We start from the raw sequence: 22,911 nt of genomic DNA, 5'->3' as shown, positions 1-22,911 counted from the left end.
TTTTGATGGAACCGTTCCAAGCAACCTTGGGATTGTGGGTGGTAAGCCGAAGATGTACAATGGTCCACACTGAGGTCTTTCATCACCTGTTTGAACAAAGATGGATCAGATTGTTGGGCTTTAATGAGCTCATCCTTACTAATGAATGTATTGTACAGATCTTCTGTGGGTAGGAAGATATTAGAGGTGGTTTTAGACGAAGAGGGCCCATTTCGCACACTCTGTGACCGGGTGACAGCACAAGATGGGAAAAGGTGAGGAATAGTTTCTTCAAGGTCAGTGGTGGAGTTGACAGGTAAGGGAGAGTCGACTGTCTTTATGTTGGGAACCACTAAATCTCCTACCAAGTCATTACCCAATAATAAATGAATGCCACTCACAGGCATTGGATCTTTCCTAATGGCTACTTGCACTTCCCCAGTAATCAAGGGACATTGGAGGTGCACTTTAGCTAAGGGATAGGAAGAATGGGATGAGAGATCTGAAATTAGAACACTCTCATTAGTAAATGCGGTAGATATATCAGGAATGACGTTAAACAGGAGGATAGATTGTGCTGCGCCCGTATCACGTAGTATACGAATAGGGAAAGAACGAGACCCCTCTATGATTGAAATTTTTCCCTCATAGGTGAATGAAGAGAAGAGATCCTGATGGGGCCTTTCCACATTGGTGGTTGCTATTGGTTTGGATTTGGGATCCAGGGAACTACTTTTAGCAGTTCGACACTTTGGGTGTTTACAAGACTGGATCGTATGGCCTGGTTTTTTACAGTAAGAACAATAAAACTTGGTTGCATCAGGGGGGGTAGGTGTGGGACCTTTCGACCTACCACTCACGTCCCCAAGGTTATCATCAGAGGAGGACCTAACATGCCGGAAAGTACCACGTTCCCTACGGCACAGTGACTCCACCAGCAAGGCGTACTCATCAGCCAGCTCAGCCGCACGCCCTAAATTAACCTCTCCACGCTCCTCCACATGCTTCAAGATGTGAAATGGTATCTTGCTCTTCCACTCCTCCAGGACTACCAAGTTTAACAAATCCTGAGGTGGCCATTAAGAAAACCTAGATAAATTAATTAATGGTCAAAAGATAAGATAAGGATTACCCTAGAAAATATCACGGCAGTGGATAACCAGAAAGTCCCGGAAACTAACCAAGTTATACCTAGGGAAATTACACTTATGAATATTGTTCTTCTGATAAGATCCTTAGATAAGGATAAGAGACTTGAAAGAGGAAGGGCGTATAACGGCATTAATATAAAGATCCGGATTAACAACCCTTGAGTAAACAGGAAGGGCGTATTACGGCATTAATATAAAGATCCGGATTAACAACCCTTAGATACTTGAAACAGGAAGGGCGTATTACGCATTTATATAAAGATCCGGATTAACAACCCTTGAGTAAACAGGAAGGGCGTATTACGGCATTAATATAAAGATCCGGATTAACAACCCTTAGATACTTGAAACAGGAAGGGCGTATTACGGCATTTATATAAAGATCCGGATTAACAACCCTTGAGTAAACAGGAAGGGCGTATTACGGCATTAATATAAAGATCCGGATTAACAACCCTTGAGTTACTTTATGATTGACCCCGAATGAGATAATGAGAAGAACAATAATTGAGGCTTTATAATTATGGGGTCCTGGTAGAGCGGGGCGTCCCAAGATATCACTTCACCCTAAACTAGTGACTATGGAACAGCCTACTCTGGAGTGAGGGTACGGCATTAAACAGATCCGGATTCTTCCCTACACTCGATAAGACTTACTACACGACTGCCACGTGTAATAACAGGTAAGCCTTATGACACTTGGAACCTAATATCCTACGTCTGTCACTCTTACTGTACGGTAATACCAATATATGCACACACATATGAAGGAAACTTTAAACCACCGTAAAGCAATTGTGAACAGAAGTGACTGGGAGGAATAATTAACAAGGAGTAACAAGGGGGAAGGAATATGGTACTTAAGGTCGGTCCTGTCACGGTCGCCATTTGTTACGAGTTGGGGATTTAGAATATAGTTAAAAGTCTACCCAGATCCCAACAGGCAACAACAATAAAAAAACAAAGACAATCGGACTATAAAAGGGTAGACAAAGGATGCGAGTTTTTGTTGTGTATAATAAAGTACCATAAATTCCTTAACAAAATATTCAGCTTTCTATAATTTACCCTTAACCATACTTAACCTAAACATTAACAGTATATACATATTTATACAACATACAATAATTTGAAGCAAGGTGGAGGTGGGGAGGCAATATAAGATTACAAATACTTAAGTGCGGAGCTGAGATGGCTGACGAGTAAGGCTGAGTATTGTAGAAGACGGTAGGTAGTCACTGTGCCGTAGGTTTCCAGGATAGGTGATCCTGTGGTCACTTCCCAGAGTGAACTGAACTCTCATCGAACTGGAGCTGACGAGGAAGACTTTGAGGAGGTGACGCAACAACCAGGATATGGAGAAGGGAAACCCCGGAGTGGTAACTAAGAGTAGTCATACTCGGGTTTCGTCCCTAGATGGCGTTGCTCGTGGTGCTGGGTAGGTAGATCAGGACAATAGATGGCGTGGTTCGTAGTGCTGGGTAGGTAGATCATGACAATTGGTGGCGTGGTTCGTAACATAATGCTTCTAATAATGGCATTGTATGATGTCATTGATCTTTGGTCAATGAAATACTTGAGAATCGAAGAATGGAATACAAAACAAGCAATACTCAGCCAAAGAGAAATAGTGTATTTGATTTAATGTAAGAAAGAACATGTAGAGTGCAGTCACTATACTCAGTATACTGGCTCATCATCCTTGTGCGGCAGACCCATCCACCCTAGAGGGTCAATTATTGTTATTTATTGTCAAACATTTCTCTCATCATGGTCACATTCCATGGTCATATTTGTAAGTAAAGGAGCACCTGTACAGTACATTTCTTTGCACATGAGTCAGCTGGCTTAGTGGGGGAGCGGAAGTAAGGTTGGGCGGTTGGTGGTTGGGGGGGACCATTGCTAGGGAATCAGTGGAGGTAGCATCACCATTGCTATGGGCAAAATGGAGTACAGGATGTGTATGCAAATGGCAGCTGTGTTAAACTTTTATTTGGATTTTAATGGTATTATTTTCGTTCATTCCTCACATTCACTGGTACTGAATATATTTTTTTTATTTAAACTATGGCCATGCATCTTATATGCCGTAAAATACGGTAGGTCGTCCCCTTTGTGTACTTATTATGCCAGTGAATGTACTAATGTGAGACAATATAGGTACAATATATTTAAAATCTAGGTTACCATAATGACATTTTATTATTCATTAATTTACAAACTGACATAGATAAAAGACTGTTTAATACATATTATTATACAAGTGTTACAAATAATGGGTACCTCTCCTTCATAACTCTAATGATCACAATGTGTCACCACTCTTTTAACACTATCAGAAGTACCTGTATAGCATAACAAAATTCTTGTCATATAAATGAAGTAGATTTAAAATAAAAAAATATATAAAATTTACATTGTAATTAAAGAGCCATAAGTTTTTGGCATCATTGAGAAATTACCCGTCTGGAAGATCGTCTGACTGGGACTGCATATGTCTTGGGAGTACGAGGGGTACGTGTAGTCCTCACTAAGGTTTTATCTGTCACTTTTGCCCCTCTCTTCTTAATGTTATCAGTAGTCACTGAGGACCTTGGTGATTGGTAGATTGTGATGTTTCGTTTGTTCTGAATTTCTGGTCTGGGTCCACATACAGAATCTGGTTCCTCTTTTACGATTTTGTCCAGCTGTCTCCTGCGTCTTCCGCCACTTTTGGTACATACATGTTTCTTTCCTTCTTGGCCGTCACCTTTTATTTCTTTATCTCTTTTTTCAATCTTTTGTACTTTGAAATTTTGTTCTTCCGTCATAACTTTATCCTGTTTATTCCTCTTCAATTTTTTCCTCTCAACCTTTGCTCTTGAAGTCACCTCTGAAATATTAAGGAACAACATCTTATGTCCTGAAATGTTAATCTTATCACAGTTACATATCAAGTGCTTCAAAACAATATGACCAGTTAAAATTAATAAAATCATATAAGCACCTAACTTATAATCCTGAAAATAGCGATAGGTAGTGGCAACAAATAGATGTAGATTTATATCTAAGCATAATTAAAAATTTGACCACTATCACTAGCCTGTACTGTATTACTCAACTAGTGGAAGAATCTTTGTTTATTTATTATAAACTAATTCACCTGGGTTATAAAGTGATTTATGGGAAAGGAGACTTCTTAATCCAGTGAACAAAACTGATGCCCATTTATGTTCATCAGACTAATTATTAATAATAATAGTAATCCAACACTATTATTTATACAGTGGTGTACTGCGTAAAACGAGAAACGCGTAAATGAAATACAGTGAACCCTCACTTTACGCAGTCAATTGAACCCACGGCGGCCCGCGTAAAATGAGAAACGCATAAAGTAAACAACATAACATATGGGATTAATTGAAATAGAGACCGGGCCGACCCCCCAAACTCCACTTTTTCAGACACAATACCTACGTTGTAGTAAAAATAATTTATTAATTTTATGATGGTATGCACACACAATTAATAATTAAGAGAAATATCAATAATACTAGGTTTTTTAACACTTACATTAGTAGAAAAGATGGCTAGGCACACGGGGATGGGGGGTTGATTCCGAGGCAGAGGGCAGATTATTGGCCCTCACCTGTATCACTTGTATCAATTGTATCACTATCCACCACAGAGGCTTGCAGGGCCTCTTTGTCAAACCCCTCAAAGTCCATTAAGTCCATATCCTCACTATCATTATCACTATCACTGACTTGGGCCGGCTGTGGTGGGTGGCGGGTGAAGAACTCGGTAATGTTTTGATGACTGGGCTACCTTGTGCGCACCCTGCTCGCGCGGCTCTCCGCGTAAAAGGGTACACACACCGCGGAAAGTGAGCATTCCGTATTCGGCAGGGTACCGCGTAAACGTGGAAACGCGTAAAGTGGGACCGCATAAAGCGAGGGTTGACTGTAACAGAAAATATGGGATTAATTGAAATAGAGACTGGGCCGACCCCCAAACTCCACTTTTTCCGACACAATACGTACGTTGTAGTAAAAATAACATCTTAATTTTATGATGGTATGCACTCACAATTAATAATTAAGAGAAATATCAATAATATTAGATTTTTTAACACTTACGTTAGTAGAAAAGCTGGGTCGGCACACGTGGATGGCGGCTGGTTCCGAGGCAGAGGACAGATTAGTTGCCCTCCGGTGAATCACTTTGACTTTCACTACTCGCAGAGGTTTACAGGGCCTCCCAGACAAACCTCTCAAACTCCATATCCTCACTGTCAATATCACTATCACTGACTTGGGCTGGCTGTGGTTGTGGTGGGTTGCGGGCGAGGAAGTCCTCAATACTACGTTGACGGCTAGCATTGATGTTATCGAGATAGATCTGGATATACGGCTCCATAACTTTCGTCAGATGGTTATTAGACGCTTCATACCAATGCTTGTCTGGGTCGTTGTCAAGGATGAGCTTAAGTTTCTCCCCCAACTCGATGATTTCCTTCACATTATCATGGCTTGGTCCAGGTAATTCAAGGTTTTTCTCTGGTGGTGGGGGCCGTTCAGAAGCCATTGTGAGTTGTGAGGGGAATAGCGGGCACAAAAGAGAACTGTATACGCAGACTGAGAACAATGAGACAGGCCCTGCTAGGTCAGTGACTTCTACCCTCTGGTGGCAGGGCACGTCATGTTACATTAGACCAATCACAGCTAGCGGCGGAGAGAATGCGTGGGTAGTAAGGATGCGTGGCCCAATCACAGTCCGATATGTCATATGATGTCAGTGATAACGTAAGAGTGGCCTAATGATCACCACTCACCGCACCACTTCCCACGTACTGTATGGTCAAGAATGGACCGCGTGGGTAAAAAATGGCGCAGCAGTCTAGACCTCTCCAGCCGCTCGCCGCGTAAATGACCAAATTTACCGCGTAATTAAAGCTTTTTCATTCTGGCAAGGCACCGCGTAAATGGCCAAACGCGTAAATAAAAGCCGCGTAAATGCAGACTATACTGTACACTACATTTATACAAGTGAATCATGAATTATATAAATCATATAGAGAAATCTATGATATATCCCTGACAACAAACAACAATGAATTATTACAGAAGCCCACTATCCACACAGAGGAGTGACCTTGACAGTGACGTCACAAAGGAAAGTGACATGCCTTTAGACGTAGAGTAAACCCTCGCACTTCTGGACCTCTCAGATGTGGATTTCGGCTGGTCCAGACTGACATCTGGATGTGACAAATTCCTATCCGGTCTCTCTCTCTCTGTCCATATTTACTCCCCCGCTGCTAAAATGGACCCAGTCCGCGTTGTCTGCTGGGTCAAGTTGTGAAGTGTTATGGTTGTTTTTCAACTCGTATTTTTGGGTCGATATACTGTACATAACTTTCTTCATTTATTTTTACTCAGTTACATGCACACACCACCCTACATACATATTGTGAAAAGGTAAAAGAAATAATTGTCTTAGGGGCAAGCATGTAATGGTAGGAGAGCACAGAGTGTAAGGGTTGGGGGGAGTGTTGCTAGGGAATCAGCGTCCAAGCTGATTTTCGTTACTATGGTGAAGCAGGGAGTGTATGCAAATGGCAATTGTGTTAAACTTTCATTTGGCTTTTATTTACTGGTTTGCCAAAAGGATTTTTTGGTGTAACTTACTTGTTGGTACTGTATTATATTTATTTATTTCTCACATCCTGATACTGTACTGCATATATTATTTTAAGAAAACTATGGCTACGGGAGGAAAAGACACAACAAAAATTTTCAAAATACTCACTGCTAAAACAGGGGATGCATCTTATATGGCAGTGAGTTTTATATGCCGTAAAATACAATTTGGTGTTTTTATATAATTATTTATTGTTTTTATACATTTGGTACATTCACTGGAAGATTCGAACAATCAGCTTTTTCCTCCCCCGGTTCATCCAGACATTTGCCACATCCAGATATCCTCTTCCCCCCTAATTGTCCAAAAGTGCGAGGGTTTACTGTGCTTAGTTTAAGTTTGTGAGTCTTCTATTATTGAAGTGATGCTTATTAAAGAAAAGTAGAGAAAGAATAGTTATGTGGAGTGGCTCGTAGTGTGGCGATCGGGCAGCCGCTCGCGAGTGATGTCACAGCTTCAGTCAGCTAGGAGGACCTCCACTACTATTCAGGATGCTCACTGTTTAGTGATAGTATATATTCTTTTGTTATTATATTTTTAATTTATCTTTTTTTTAATAACATTACACTGTACAATAAGCTGTCAACCAACCTTTGGGTGTTAAGCGCCCAGGCTCTCCAGAAAACCACATTGTGCGACCATTATGATCCACCAGGTTCTTCATCCCATCCTGGTAATAACACTGCAGCCAAGCCTTTGAATGGTATACAAAGTTCATTTCAAAATAAAGTAGAAGGGTATTCAGTATACGTCATACCAATATACACTGTACAATATGACATTTCATATGTTGCTAACAAATATAGGAAGAAATTTTCATTAGCTATATGTCATTTGTTTCACATATAAGTATGTTGTCGGCAGTTTTATACTAAGCCTGTGTGTATCCAAATGTGATGCATAATTAGTGTTAAAAACACCTAATTTAATGTAAAAATAACTATAATACATAATAAAAGTGCCCTACAAGTGTTAAGTTTCTACCACGCCAAAACACGTCAAGCACCTCTCATACGACTGAATGCTATGCCCTTGTTAAATGTAAGTTACCACACAATTTGCAGAAAAGTCTTTTCAATGTGCTTGTGTGCCTTATGAATAAAGAAAATCTTATATACTGTACCTACAATAATATTAAAAAAAATGGTATTATTGAAGTTTCACTCTCAATTGGGTTAGGGCAATTTTGGGTTTACCAGAAGTTGTATCTCACCAATTGTAAACACTTTCTCTAATACTATTTCTGTTGTAAATGGATAATAACCGAGATGGTATTTTCACATAAATCTCATTAGATTGTGTTCCTTTATAACAACAGAATGAAATTTCAACATAGTATATAATACAGTATCTCCGTTTGACAGAATCTCTCTTAACCGGAATTCTCCGATAGCTGAAACTGAAATTTTCTCGCAAAATCAATCCCAAAGCTGGAATTCCCTGGAAAATTACAGGTTTCAGAACGAATTTCCAAGGGCCACATTTTCTGGAAAAATACAAGAAAATTTCTCCGGTACATGGAAAATTCCAGAAAATTCTGGGGATGGGGGATTTTTTTTCCAGGTTTGAAAGATGAAATACTGCAATGCATCCTTCTGGAAAATTCTGAGAAAATTTAGGTACCCCAAAAATTTCAGGGGATGGGGGATTTTTTCCAGGTTAAAGATATGATGTACAGTACAGTAGACCCTTGCCATTCGCGAGTTTGCAATTCGCAATTTCGACGTTTCGCGGTAAGCAGATGGTGGCTATGGTGGCTTGCTTGCAAGCCTTTTCCTGCAGCACAACGAGTTACCCCATGCAGCATCTCGTGTTGTGCTCTCAAAACTTTAGTGTTTCTGTGTGAAATGGCCCGTTAAAGACTACCTAGTGTCAGTGCTAGTGATGCCTGTGGAGTGAAATGTAAAAGGCAGAAGTCAGTGATGACCCTGACAAAGAAAGTTTTATTATTAGGTAAGTTAAAAGAGGGGATGAGTACTGCCACGGCTGGTCAGTTGTTTGGTATAGGTATACAGTAGTGCACTAAGGTAGCATAAGTTGCTATTTGCAGTTTTGCCAATTCGTGCCATTTCTTGGAACCTATCCCTCTCAATTTCTGGAGCTTCCGAGAAAAATTTCGGGTATCCGGAAAATTACGGGGATGAGAGTTTTTTCTGGCTTTGGAAGGGTCGTCTTGTTAACCAGAAATTTCTCTTTCTCAGAAGTGTTCTGCACCATTGTTCCGGCTAAAGGAGATGTCACTAATTCCCAAATTATTTAGGTTCATTTGGTACCATATTAATAAAACACTACTGTAAAATAATAAATTGTTCCCACAAAAATCACACACTCAACCTTAGATGAGTTGCTGCGTCATATTAAATTCCTGGCAGCTTTGTTTCCATTGTGCAAAGAGATGATTGCCCAAACCGTCCCTCACCATGTCGTCGTGCTTATGACAGCATCTGTCTTCAGCACTTTTTGCATAATATTAAAATGTATTTATCAGCACTTAATAAATAATACTGTACAGTATTGTCTTATGCACCTGCATATACCCTGGTTTATTTATTAATCAGTTGTCTTCTTGCACAAGTAGCCAAATCGTGTCATCAAGTATCACTCAAAGGTAGCAAATACTGTTCTTAGGAATGTATCTCCATATCAAATAACTGTACTGGACAGTACAGTACAGTACAGTTAATTATGTTATAATGACTCCATTGTAAGCTCATTTGCTGAAAGCTCTCTCTCCAGGAACACATCCTGAGCTTTCAAGGGCTATTACCCTACTGTACATGTTGGAATGCATACAGTATACTATACCCTAAGTGCTACATCAATTATTCTTATGGGAGAAAATTCCTCCTTATGAAATGTTCACTAGAAGTTGCATTTCTCTGGAATACATCCCTGATGTATAATGAAGACCAAATTGCCAGACCAAATACAGAAGACTTTGTGTACAGTAGCTCTATCTAACTCTTCCACATACAATTACGGTGCAGTATGCCCCAACCATATAGAAGTGATGTGTCCAGATACAGTAGTTGTTGTGCATAGCCAAATGATTTTCTTCAGGACCTTAATCCTATGAATACAATACGGTTGCATTGTGAGACCACAAAATTCATGCACTGGTGGCACTTTAACTGAATAGATTTAGGGAAATTTGGGTTATTTTCCAAAGGCAACACAATACATAAACACAAGCCACCATCACAAGCACCCCCCCGCCCTCCCCTCACCCCATACTGTATATACCGGTAAGTTGCCAGCCAATGCCCTCTGTCTATAGAGAAAACTACAGGAAGAATTCAGGCAAATGTCACTGTTCAGGGTGCCTACAGGCCAGGCAAAACAAAATTCCCTGACTTTTCGAGGCGCCATTGTCCTAGGTAAGCAATATTTTTTTTAATAGTAAATGGCTGGATATTTTCCGGACAGACCTCGTATATATATACAGTACAAGTATATATACAATTGGGAAATTTAAAGATGATATAAATGATATTTATCAAGAAATTGAAGACCCTTTTGCAACCCAACCCAAACCATAATTTTCTCTTTAGATTTATGCGATTCACGTGGGTCAACCTGGACGTTCCAAAAAAGCTGGAAATCCAGCAAAAACAGAAAAATCACACTCCTGATCCACCTATATGACTCATGATTAATATGCGGAATAATCCACTTTAATAAAGTCTCTTAATTATAAGAACAATTCATCTCGGACAATACCCATTACAAAATTAGTAGGAATAATCTGTAATATTTGATTATTTGATCCATAGCATGAAATATGATAGGTACACAAATAATTCAGTTATTGGAGTGAACTATTTACTGGAATTTGTGCCTAAAAGTAAAATTAAATAACTATTATATAGTACATCATTAACTTATGGTAAGATTGCTGTCAAAATAACAATATTTTGAAGTTGAACTGAATTCACATAAAATTCCAGATTTATTTGTAAAATTCCCTGGCTTTTCCAGGTTTTCCAGACCAGTAGACACCCTTCTATTCATATTCACCAGAGACTGAAGATATCTGTGCAAACTGATTTGAATTGATGAAGGTTATAAGACATATGTATAGGAGAAAATAAAGTTGCTTGTCAGTTCAACAAGATCATTAATGAGTAACAATAAAAGAGCTGATGCTATTATCGAACCCTGAGTAACTCAAACACTGATAGTAATAGTACAGTACTGAATAAACCATCCAGAACTACACACACACACTAACACAATACTGAAAAGAGAAAATTAAGAAGACTGGATGAAGGAAGAAAGGTCACAGGAGGAGAATTTTGTAAGTTAAAAGATACAAATAAATTTAAATCAAAATTTTAAACATCACCTCAAGGTCAGCTTCCATGATGAATATAGAGAAAGATGTGGTGAAGGTACAGTATCTTGTGTTCTAGTGGCTGAACAGAGCAGCATCTTAACATTCATAAAAATTTCATAACAAAATACCATTTTTTTAACCACTTCTGTTGAATAAAATCATCTGGCATTAGCCAAATAAAATACCTGTATCAAAAGTCATTTCCCCACAATGAAGGGGTTAAATAAAACTGTTTTTGTCTTACTGCTATAACAAACTACACATACCAGGCATGGAGTTCATCGTTTATAGGACACTCAGGATGTAATGCTTACCCGGAACTCCTTGTATTCATCTTCAGCAGCATCGGGGTCAACGTTGTAGCCTTTACCTCCACCACTTAGGTGAATCACTTCCTTGGGTAAGATGTGACAGAGGTCTAATATGTCAGGCATCACTTTACAGTGCTCACTTGGTTTTTGTTTTAATTGTGTTTCATACCACCTGCTGATGGGTTTTATCTCACTTAGGACTTCCCTGGCTTCATCAAATGGTTGAATGCTACACCTAGAAATTTGAAGATACACAATAAATCAAACGATAGTACAGATGTTAACAGTACAACATGTTTAACAAATTTATACTGTACCTGTACTCATATTACACTACTTCCTAAAATTTTAAATTTTTATTTTTTTTATATAATTTTGCCACTTATCAGCTTAATAGCCACTTGGGTGCTCTATCCAGTGTTAGTACAGGAGGAAACCGGAGACCTTTGACTTTGACCTTTTATGATAAATATCTAAAATTGTCTAACATCCTCTCTGGTGCTAATGCTTTGAAATCATTTGCATTTTGATAGTCCTGATATTTTACATTATTTTATAAAATAGCAAGTCTGTTTACCAATTGTGAACATATTTAGTTTGAATAAATGGACAACTACTGTACACGAAAATTTTCTTTGAACAAATCAGCTATCTTTATATAAGAGGGGCATGGCTTACGGTCCAGGTTAGTATGAAAATACTAAAAATGTCATGTGCAGATTACTACCTACACCACATGTGGTGTTCATGTGGTGTAGGTAGTAGGTATTAGGCAGCTACCAAACAGGGAGGTACTACCGCCTGGGAAGATATTGGGAGCATAATGTGTTGTCTATGGTAGATCCTGCTGCCACATGGCATCACGAAAATTGTGACCAAGTCCCAGGTTGCTGATCTGACTTTCTGCCTCATGTACACACAATTGCAGGGTCTCAATTGTTTCTCTTACTATTGACAACACAACATACATATATTGTTCCTCACTTTTGATTTTTTTTCATTTTGTATTTCTTTGTGGTTCTTTACTATTATTATTATTATTATTATTATTATTATTATTATTATTATTATTATTATTATTATTATTATTATTATTATTAAATTTTCGCCCCCCAGGCCCCGATGTGGGTCAGTGACCTGTGCCTGGGTGGGCTAATTCCCATAACAAAACAACAACAAAATGCAATGCGAACGAGCCGAGCGAGTGAACCACTGTATGGCGTAAATGAGAGTGTGCACGAGTGCTGTCCTCTAGTTGCGTGATTGACGTATGCATGAGTGCTGCCACCTAGCGGTGTGAATGAAGTTGGATGTCTGAGTAGTTAGATGACATAGCACGAGGTTTTGCGATCATGTGTATTACCCTGTGAGACAGATTGTTTCCTGCTACACCACTGTACAGACCTCTCCCAGTAAACTGCATCTGTGAAAACTGTGTTTTATTGAGCCGTCAGTAACCAAGTAAAATCTGAACATATTGAACCCTTGAAATATTGTGAAAATGAGAGAAATTGCAATATCTTATACAATACTATGTATTTCACTAGGAAATACTGTAGAGGGTTGGCCAATTTAAACCAATGGTTTAAAGTAAATGGTTTAAAGCAAATAAAAAAATAATAACAATAATCTATGCCTTTTTCTTGATTTTAATGAGTATTTTATTGGTTTTTATTACTTACGGATGGTTTTAACGATTCATAGTAGATTTGGAAAAGGCATATGATAGGGCTAACAGAAAAGCATTGTGGGAGGCATTACAAGTATATGGGGTGGGGGAAGGCTAACTGTATAAAATGCAGTAAAAGCATTCTATGAGAACAGCAGGGCAACAGTAAGAGTAAGTGAGAAAGAAAGTGAAACATTTGAAATAAATATAAGTGTTAGGGAGGGATGCATTATGTCCCTCTGGTTGTTCAATATATACTTGTACATGGAAGTGAACTATTATGCACTGGTGAAAGTGGCGATACTAAACTTTCTTACAGGGTTAATTGTAAGGAAGCCAAGTTGTCACTGTCCAATACAACTGATGACTGCTTCTGTTTATGGTTGGGCTCTGACCCTTTGATTCTAATGTGTTCAGATTAGATGTTATATGGGTCCATGGGAGCCAAGTTGCTACTGCCCGTCTCTCTCTCTCTCTCTCCAACTGTACTTAATTGAGTTCTTTAAAACTTTCAGATGTAAAAGTAGAATATTTTTCCCATGCATTAAGAAGAACTTAAACTTAGTTTTTGCCTTTAAGCATGTAAATGAGTCTTTTATATATATATATATATATATATATATATATATATATATATATATATATATATTTATATATATATATTTATATATATATATATATATATTTATATATATATATATATATATATATATATATATATATATATTTATATATATATATTTATATATATATATTTATATATATATATATATTTATATATATATATACAGTTAACCCTCACTTTACGCGGTCCCGCATTCCGCGTTTCCATGTTAACGCGGTGCCTTGCCAGAACCTCACGTGCTCACATTACGCGGTACGTGAACCCCATTACGCGGAGAGTGTCCGGCGCGACGCTATTTTTAGATTCGCCCCACCCGCCCGCCTGCCTGCCTCTCCCTCCTCCTCCCTCCGCTTGGGCAAGCGGCGCGGTAAGGTTGCGCAGTGTGTGTCTTTGTTGCGTTATCACTGACGTCATATGACGTATCAGACCTGTGATTGGCCATGCATCCCTACCCTCCTCTGCTGCTAGCTGTAATTGGCTTAAAGTATTATGACGTGTCCACCCGGGGGAGGGAGGGAGGGAGGAAAGACGACGCTTGACCTAGCCGCGGCAGTTTCATCCCTCAAGGCCACTCCGTGTAAACGCGCATCCATTGTTCTGTAAAATGGCTTCCGCCGGACCACCACCCCCAGAGAGAAACCTTTCCTTACCTGGACCCAGCGGCACTAAACCAAAGAAGACACGACGTTCCTTAAGCTACGAGGTGAAGTATAGCATCATCTACGATCCGGACTATAAAGAAGGATTCAGCCAAGATAAAGGAGCACATGAAGATCACAAAGTCTACAGGTGCTTCTATGATCAAGTATTTTCACAACCAGGTGCTTCTCAAGACAGAAAAATTACTTGTGAGGTACTTGGTGCGTCAGGCGCGACGGAACATGGCGGTCGACACGCGCTCTGTTAAGGACTACGCACGTGAACTGTACATGGCAGTGGCACGAAAGATGGGAACTTCAGAGCCCAAACCCTTTAATGCTTCCTCTGGGTGGTTACAGAGGTTTAAGATCCGGAACAAGATCACCAATATAAACATTGGTGGTGAAGAAGCGAGTGCTGATCGTGCTGCGGCTCGGGAATTTCCTCCGTTTTTACGTGAGATTATGGAGGAAGGACAGTCCACCGACGACCAGGTGTTTAACATGGACGAATCTGGTCTTTTCTGGAAAAAACTACCTTCCAAGTCCTTCGTTGTGAAGAATGCCAGCAGGATTCGGGGCCGGAAAATGCAGAAGGAACGCATCACCGTCCTGTTTACCACCAATGCCTCCGGTACCTGTAAGCTCAAGTTATCGGTGATCCACACAGCCCGCAAGCCGCACGCCTACAAGAGCATGGACATGACCAAGCTAAATGTCCACTGGCTGACAGCACGTAAGGCATGGATGTTCTCTACACTGTCCCTCTCCTGGTTTGATGACTGTTTTGTTCCCGATGTAAAGAAATTCTGTGAGCGACAGAATGTCCCATTTAATATTTTGTTGCTGCTGGACAACGCACCAGGACACTCGCCCCTACTGTTAGATCGTCACCCCAACGTAAAAGTGGTCTTCCTTCCTCCCAACACTACGTCTTTAATCCAGCCCATGGACCAGGAGTTGATTTGCAATGTGAAAGCTGCATTCTCAACAAAAAATTCCAGCTCCTGAACGACTACACCAACACCAGGGAAGAGTTGCGTAACCTGAGTGACACCACCACCGATAGCAAGAGCGAAGAAGATGAGGATCAACAGTTAGAACAGCAAAAAATACTCTTCAAACAATTCTGGAGAGTATTTAACATCAAGAAAGCTGTGGACTTCTTGGTGGAGTCATGGGATCAGCTGTCTATTGCTACAATTCGTCACGCATGGAGACATGTGTTGCATGGAATACCAGGTGAGAGGAGGAGTCAATCTGTGACTGGTGAGGTTCAGAATGTTGCAGTAGCAGTGGACCTTGCCAGAGAAGCTGCGCAGACTGTTACAGTTCCAGGCTTCTCCGAGACCACCAACGACGACATCCTGGAGGTGATCAGAGATCCTGAAGTGACTGCCGACGAGATGTTGGAAGAAGAACACGTCAGTGAAGAGGAGGAAGAAGGTGCGTCAGTCTCCGAAGAACACAATTTAAGTCATAGTGATATTAAGGGTGCCATGGAGTGTGCAGAGAAGATGAAGTCCTTCCTTTCCCGCGACAATGACGATGACCGCTATGAAGTCTTCCATACCCGGCTGGTGCAGGCTATGGAGCCGTACATCAAGGTGTATCACGACAACATCAACGCCAGCCGTCAGCAAAGCATAACAGATTTCTTCGCCCGCAACCCACCACAGCCAGCCCAAGCCAGTGATAGTGGCAGTGAAGATGACTTTGAGGGATTTGTCAGGGAAGCCCTGACAACTGTAAGTGACAGTGATGGTGATTCACCTAGTAATGGTGATTCACCTGAGGGCCAGTAATCTGCCCTCTGCCTCGGAACCAGCCTCCATCCCCGTATGCCGACCCATCTCTTCTACTACCGTAAGTTACACCTAATTTTTAGTTTTCTAACCTTACCTTTATTTTTCCTATGTTAACCTTTATCTTTCCTAACCTAACCTCTTCTATATTACTTGTTTTTTCATACCATCATAAAGTTAAGATAAAATTTTTACTACAACATAGTTGTGTGTCGTCAAAAAGTGGAGTTTGGGGATCGGCCCGGACTCCATTTCAATTAATCCCATATGTTATGTTATTCACTTTACGCGTTCCTCACTTTCCGCGGTACCCTCCGGGTTACATTAACCGCGTAATGTGAGACTGTATATATATATATATATATATATATATATATATATATATATATATATATATATATATATATATATATATATATATATATATATATATATATATATATATATATATATATATATATATATATATATATATATATATATATATATATATATATATATATATATATATATATATATATCAGTTGTACCCCACTTAACGCGGTCAATTGAACCCAGAGGGTCCCGCGTTAAGTGAAAACCGCGTTAAGTGAACAACAGAACATATGGGATTAATTCCAATAGAAACCGCCCGACCCCCAAACTCCACTTTTTGAAGGCACATACCTATGTTGTAGTAAAAATAACATCTTAATTTTATGATGGTACATGCACACAATTAATACTTAAGAGAAATAGAGAAATACAGTCGCCAAGTTAATGTCCATTCAAATAATGGACTCAACTCCCTCCCCCTCTCACACTACACAGCCGGCTAACAGATGGTCGGTCGGTCCCTCCCTCCCCCCCCCACCCCCCACCAACCGTCCCAAGGAGATGTGTGGGATAACCTCAAACTAAAGTTAGGAAAATATAATTGACATTGCTGGATTCCTTGTAAGACCAGGAATATTTTGAATATAAATGTCATATATTTTGGACAAAAGATAACATAGTTACCTAGAGAAAAATTTTTATCTAAAAATTGTAAGTTTAAAGCAAAATATATGATGTTTATATTCAAAATGATCACCAAATTATAAGAATTCCAGCAATGTAAATTATATTCTGACCGGGTAATTTGTATGAATTTTATGAGCTAAAACAAATATCTTCAGTTAATAAAAAAAAATAATAATTCTTCACACGGTAACAGATGGTCGGTTGGTCCCTCCCTCCCCCCCACCCCCCACCAACCGTCCCAAGGAGATGTGTGGGATAACCACTAAATTTTAATAAATAATACCTCAAACTAAAGTTAGGATAATATAATTGACATTGCTGGATTCCTTGTAAGACCAGGAATATTTTGAATATAAATGTCATATATTTTGGACAAAAGATACCATAGTTACCTAGAGAAAAATTTTTATCTAAAAATTGTAAGTTTAAAGCAAAATATATGATGTTTATATTCAAAATGATCACCAAATTATAAGAATTCCAGCAATGTAAATTATATTCTGGCCTGGTAATTTGTATGAATTTTATGAGCTAAAACAGGCAGTCAGGCAGGGTGGCGGGTGGGGCAAATCTAAAAATAGCGTCTCGGACACTCACCGCGTATATGTGGAAAAAATCCGCGTTAAGTGAAAGTTCAGCTTTGGCAAGGCACCGCGTATATGCGAAAACGCGTTAAGTGAAACCGCGTTAGGCGGAAAACTGTATATATATATATATATACGCCAATGGTGTTTCATTAAAAAAAAAGTTTTTTGCCAACCCTGTTTGCAATGCTAATTATTCGCCACCTATGAGTTTTTCAAGGTCACCTTTTGGTGTTTGTATGTTGTTCTGGATGTACTTAAGTATTGTAGTTGGACACATTAAATTCCAATTCTGAGATAAAAAGGTTTCTCAGCCTAAAATCCCATTAGAAGCAAAGCTTACCATTTTGGCCATAATCTTGATCTCATCAATTTTGTTCAGAATCTCAATACTGTACATGTAGTACTCCTGAACATGTTGATTAAGGATCTGTTGTGTGCAATTTGATATCTGTTTAATTCCTTGTTCAAATGACACATCAATGTTTAAATTACTTTTCTAAACGCTATTTACTCTTTTGGCGCTAATTACTCGTCACCTATGGGTTTTCAAGGTAATTTTTTGGTGTTTATGTGTTATTCTGGATGTACTGAAGTAGTTAAGACACATTAATTGACTCCGGGAAGGGGAGACACAGAGTGGTGGGTCCTCCATGGAGGCGAAGAGTCGTCAAAATAGGGGGCCAAGAGAAGTAGTGATGCCCAAAGAGGAGAAACATGTACATACCAGTAGTGTAAATAGTGTAAGGAAACTGATTAAAAATAGGAAAAAACAAAAACAAAATGTCAATGTAGGTCAATTTCTTATTATGTTTAATAATGTGGATGTGTTGAGTTCAGACAAGTTAATAGAGTTAAATGCACAGTTGAAGGAGATGGGAAATACTCCGCAAGTAATAGCCCTACAGGAGGTAAAGCCAAAACACTACAGATATGAATGGATTACAGCAGAATATAACCTAGAAGGATATGACATTATAGAGCAAAATCTCCTTAATAAGGAAGGGAGAGGTATGTTAATATATATTAGGCATGGAACCAAATTTTACAGTGTTGAACTTGATACTAAGTTTTGTGAATATTGCTGTATAGAAGTGCCATGTAGTAGTGGTAATTTACTATTTACCTCCATTTACAGAAGCCCTAATAGTGATGAAAGCAATAATACTAATTTGCTCCAAATTATGCAGGAAGTCAATGATAAAAATGTGCTTTATAAAATAATTGTAGGTGATTTTAATCTTCCACAAATAAATTGGAGTAATTATACTTCTGTAATGGGACTGAATGATGTTGGTTCTATGTTCATCGAAAAAGTACGGGACTGCTTTCTCATTCAACATATAGAGGAAATCACCAGGATAAGAGGAGACAGCACAGGCAATATACCCTTGACCTTTGTTCAGTAACGAAGAATGTATAGTAGGAGATATCAAGCTGGAGAGTCCACTGGGAAAGAGTGACCATGCCTGTATTTATTTCCATTGTGGCATACAGGAGATGGAAGACAAAAGTAAAAAACAAGTGTACATGTAAGAAAAAGCAGATTACCTACTGATGAAGCAAAGGCTTACGATGGACTGGATCCAATACTTATCATTGGAACCAGATATTGAAAGTAAGTGGAATAAGTTCAAAAGAAAATTCCAGGCAGTCATTGACGAGTGTGTCCCTAAAAAGATAATCAGAGGACTGAGGGTTAGCAGATAAAGAACAAATGAAAAATTACCTATGAACAGGAAGCTCTGGGCTAAAGTGAAGAAAAAACAGAGACTGTGGGAGAGACTGAAAATAATGAAAACGAAGTTCAATGAAAGAGCATGCACAAGGGAGATGTATCTGGAAACTGAAAAGGAATACAGGAGATTAAATAACCAGGTCAGATGGGAAACTAGAAACATCTTGAAATGCAAAGAACAAGAGATTGCAAAAAATGTTAAGGCAAATCCAAAAGTGTTCTGGAAGTATGTACAGACAAAAACAAGAACAAAAGCTAGAATTGCAGATCTTTACAAGGATGGGGGAAAAGTACAGAAGACTGTGAATGCTCAAGAAAAGACAGATGTACTCTCAGAGCAATTCTCACGAGTTTTTATCAAGGAACCAGATAGGGGGATACCAACAGCCAACAAGAAAGACATGCCAGCTCTTCAACACCTGGATATAACCAAGGGCAAAATAAGAAAGGTGATTAAAAAATTGAAAGGACAAAAGTCTCCCGGTCCAGATGGGTTACATCCAAGAGTCATTAAGGAGATGATGAAGGATTACTTCAGCCTCTGAGGATCTTGTTTGAAAGCTCTTTTCAAGAAGGAAATATACCTGAGGACCTGGCGTATTGCATATATCACAGCTATCTATAAGAAGGGAAGTAAAAGTGAACCAGGAAACTACAGGCCAGTCAGTCTAACTAGTGTAATCTGCAAATTAATGGAGTCAATATTACGAGAAGAGATGATATCCCATATGAAAAAATATGGATTGTTTAGTAATAAACAGTTTGGCTTCATTTCCGGCAGGTCAACAGTCCTACAGTTGATTAGGGTACTAGACAGGTGGATGGAAATTATCGATGACAGTCAGGCTGTGGACATAGTGTATTGTGAGTTCATGAAGGCTTTTGATAGAGTGCCCCACAAAAGACTATTAGAAAAAGTATCTAGTTATCGCATTGATGGAAAATATCTTGATTGGGTAAGGATTTTTTAACTAAGAGAAAACAGAGGGTTGTGGTAAATGGAGAAGTATCTGAATGGAGAGAGGTCACTAGTGTGGTCCCTCAGGGTTCTGTCCTCGGCCCCCTGCTGTTTGTCCTTTTTATCAATGACCTGCCTGAGGAAATTAAACACGACAGTGAGGTATATCTATATGCGGATGACACAAAGATTTTTAGGAAAATAGAACGAGATGAGGAATTGTGACATGCTGCAGGAGGACTTGGATGGGATCAGGGGTTGGACTGAGAAGTGGATGATGAACTTTCACCCAGAAAAAAGTAAATACATGAGGATAGGAAGAAAAAAAGTTGCTGACCAGGGATATCATATGTACACCACAATCAAGAAGACCACTGTAGAGAAGGATATAGGGGTAGTCATCGATGATAAGCTGACGTTCTCTGACCATCTAGCTGAGAAAATCAACAAGGCTAATAAAATAGTGGGCATTATTAGAAGAACTTTTGTTCATCTGGATGCACCTATACTCAAGGCTCTGTACACTGCTCTGGTTAGGCCACACCTTAAGTATGCTAATCAATTTTGGTGCCCATGTCTCATTAAGGATATAGAAGCAGTAGAGAATGCACAGAGGAGGGCTACCACATTAGTACCACAGATCAAGGATTTATCTTATGAGGAAAGACTAAGGAAATTACAGTTACTAACACTGGCGTACAGAAGATCTCGTGGGGACCAAGTGGAAACATACAAGACAGTGTGTGTGGCATATATGACCAGGCATGCACAGCAGGAATGTTCCAGATGAGGGAGGTTGACACTACCCGGGGGAACACAAAGAAGATCTACAAAACAAGAGAGAGGCTAAATCTCAGAAGACATTCGTTCCCGAGTAGGGTTGTCAACAACTGGAATGGGTTACCTGAGTGGGTAGTGAATGTAGAGACGGTGGAAAAGTTTGAAGCAAAATTAGATAAATACTGGAAAAATCAACAACAAGTATATAATTATAGGGCACAAATATCCGCCACACACAGCCACCGTCTGAGCTGGAGTCACAGGCGTGAGCCTCTTCCAGAAGGTCATCTGTGAGTATCTGTGAGTATCTGTGAGTATTAAATCTAAATTCTGGGAGAAAAGGGTTTTTGTCCTAAAATCCTGTAAGAAGCAATTAATAGTTTTGTACAGTATGTAAAAATTCATCTGTGTATTCTTGTATTTATATTGTGTTTCTGTTACTTTGGGGATTGATGTAAATTTAATATTGCATTTCTTTGAGCAAGATGTTACATTTATTCCTACTGTTGTTTGTGTATTAAATATATGTACAGTGGTCCCTCGGTTAACGAGCGCCTCGGTTAACGAGATTTCGGTTAACGATTTACCTTCCATAAGATTCTTAACTTTGGTTAACGAGCAATCCCTCGATTAACGAGTTTTTTACGAGCCGACTTCAACATGTTTTCGCTTGCATTTGGCGGTCCACCAGCTGTAGTATTAGTCCGCCAATACAGTAATCGGTTTTAGGGCTTAAATTCCTTACTATTTTAGTAACTATCAAGAAGTTTATACTATTCAATAATTTTAAAAGTTTAATATTAACTTTTTTAGTCATTTTAACAATTATTGAACAGAATTGAAGGTAAAGAAACTAGTTTCTGGCGTGCCATCCAGCCTGTTAACACACCAGACAGGCGTTAGTCTCTCTCTGTTTTCAGTGGAGGGAACATCTTGCTTGAGACTCTCTTCAACTAAACGCTTTTTTTCTGTGTTTCCAAGCAAATTATTGGTCATTTTGAAATATATTTTACATATTGACAATATATAATGCAGTGCAGTGTTGATTTAAAGAAAATAATCTTGAATTACACCAAGAGAGCTAAAATTTTATGGGTGAAATGGCACCATGGGGTGACTTCTCTTCCACCCCAATGCCTTCTCGTCTTCCTTCTCCTCCACCCCCATTCTAATTCCCATCATCATCCCCCAATGCCTTCTCGTCTTCCTTCTCCTCCACCCCCATTCTAATTCCCATCATCATCATCATCATCCAGGAGCCTTCTACATACACACCTCAAAGTAAGTGTACTTTTCTACCTTTTTTGTTGAATTTAGGCAATTTTCAGTGAGCTGGAACCAATTACCCAAAAACCCATTGAAACAATGGTTTCGGTTAACGAGTTTTCGGTTAACGAGCAACCTGCTGGAACAGATTGTGCTCGTTAACCGAGGGACCACTGTATCTGTCTATCTACCTATGAAATAATGCAGCGGGCATTAATGTTTTCTGGTTGATAGTTGTCATCTAATAATTGAGTCCAAAACCAAGAAGAGGACTGCTGAGAGTTGCCACATTAGGATGTCTCACTGACCACATTGGATGAGTAGACGCTTTGGTTAACCCCTTCATTACGGGAATGCTACCCATGATATTTTATTTGGCTAATGCCA

General features: G+C 39.2%; 1 protein-coding gene across 2 annotated transcripts in view; it reads right to left on the bottom strand.

The window, feature by feature from the left end:
- Positions 1-3,313: 3,313 nt before the first annotated feature.
- LOC121854926 (endonuclease 8-like 1) overlaps positions 3,314-22,911 on the bottom strand; it is a 38,743-nt gene continuing 19,145 nt past the window's right edge. For both annotated transcript variants that reach the window (XM_042349737.1, XM_042349736.1), the window contains exons 3-5: positions 11,463-11,694; positions 7,404-7,506; positions 3,314-4,002 (exon numbers count right to left, since the gene is read on the bottom strand). In XM_042349737.1, the coding sequence (XP_042205671.1) occupies positions 3,578-4,002; positions 7,404-7,506; positions 11,463-11,694 (760 nt within the window). In that variant the 3' untranslated portion in view covers positions 3,314-3,577. The remainder of the gene's footprint in view (positions 4,003-7,403; positions 7,507-11,462; positions 11,695-22,911) is intronic.

The sequence above is a fragment of the Homarus americanus genome, unplaced genomic scaffold (genome assembly GCF_018991925.1).
Source record: "Homarus americanus isolate GMGI-L3 unplaced genomic scaffold, GMGI_Hamer_2.0 scaffold38749, whole genome shotgun sequence".
Taxonomy (NCBI): domain Eukaryota; kingdom Metazoa; phylum Arthropoda; class Malacostraca; order Decapoda; family Nephropidae; genus Homarus; species Homarus americanus.
Note: the sequence above shows the minus strand (reverse complement) of the source record. Positions and strands in the feature narration are given on the sequence as shown.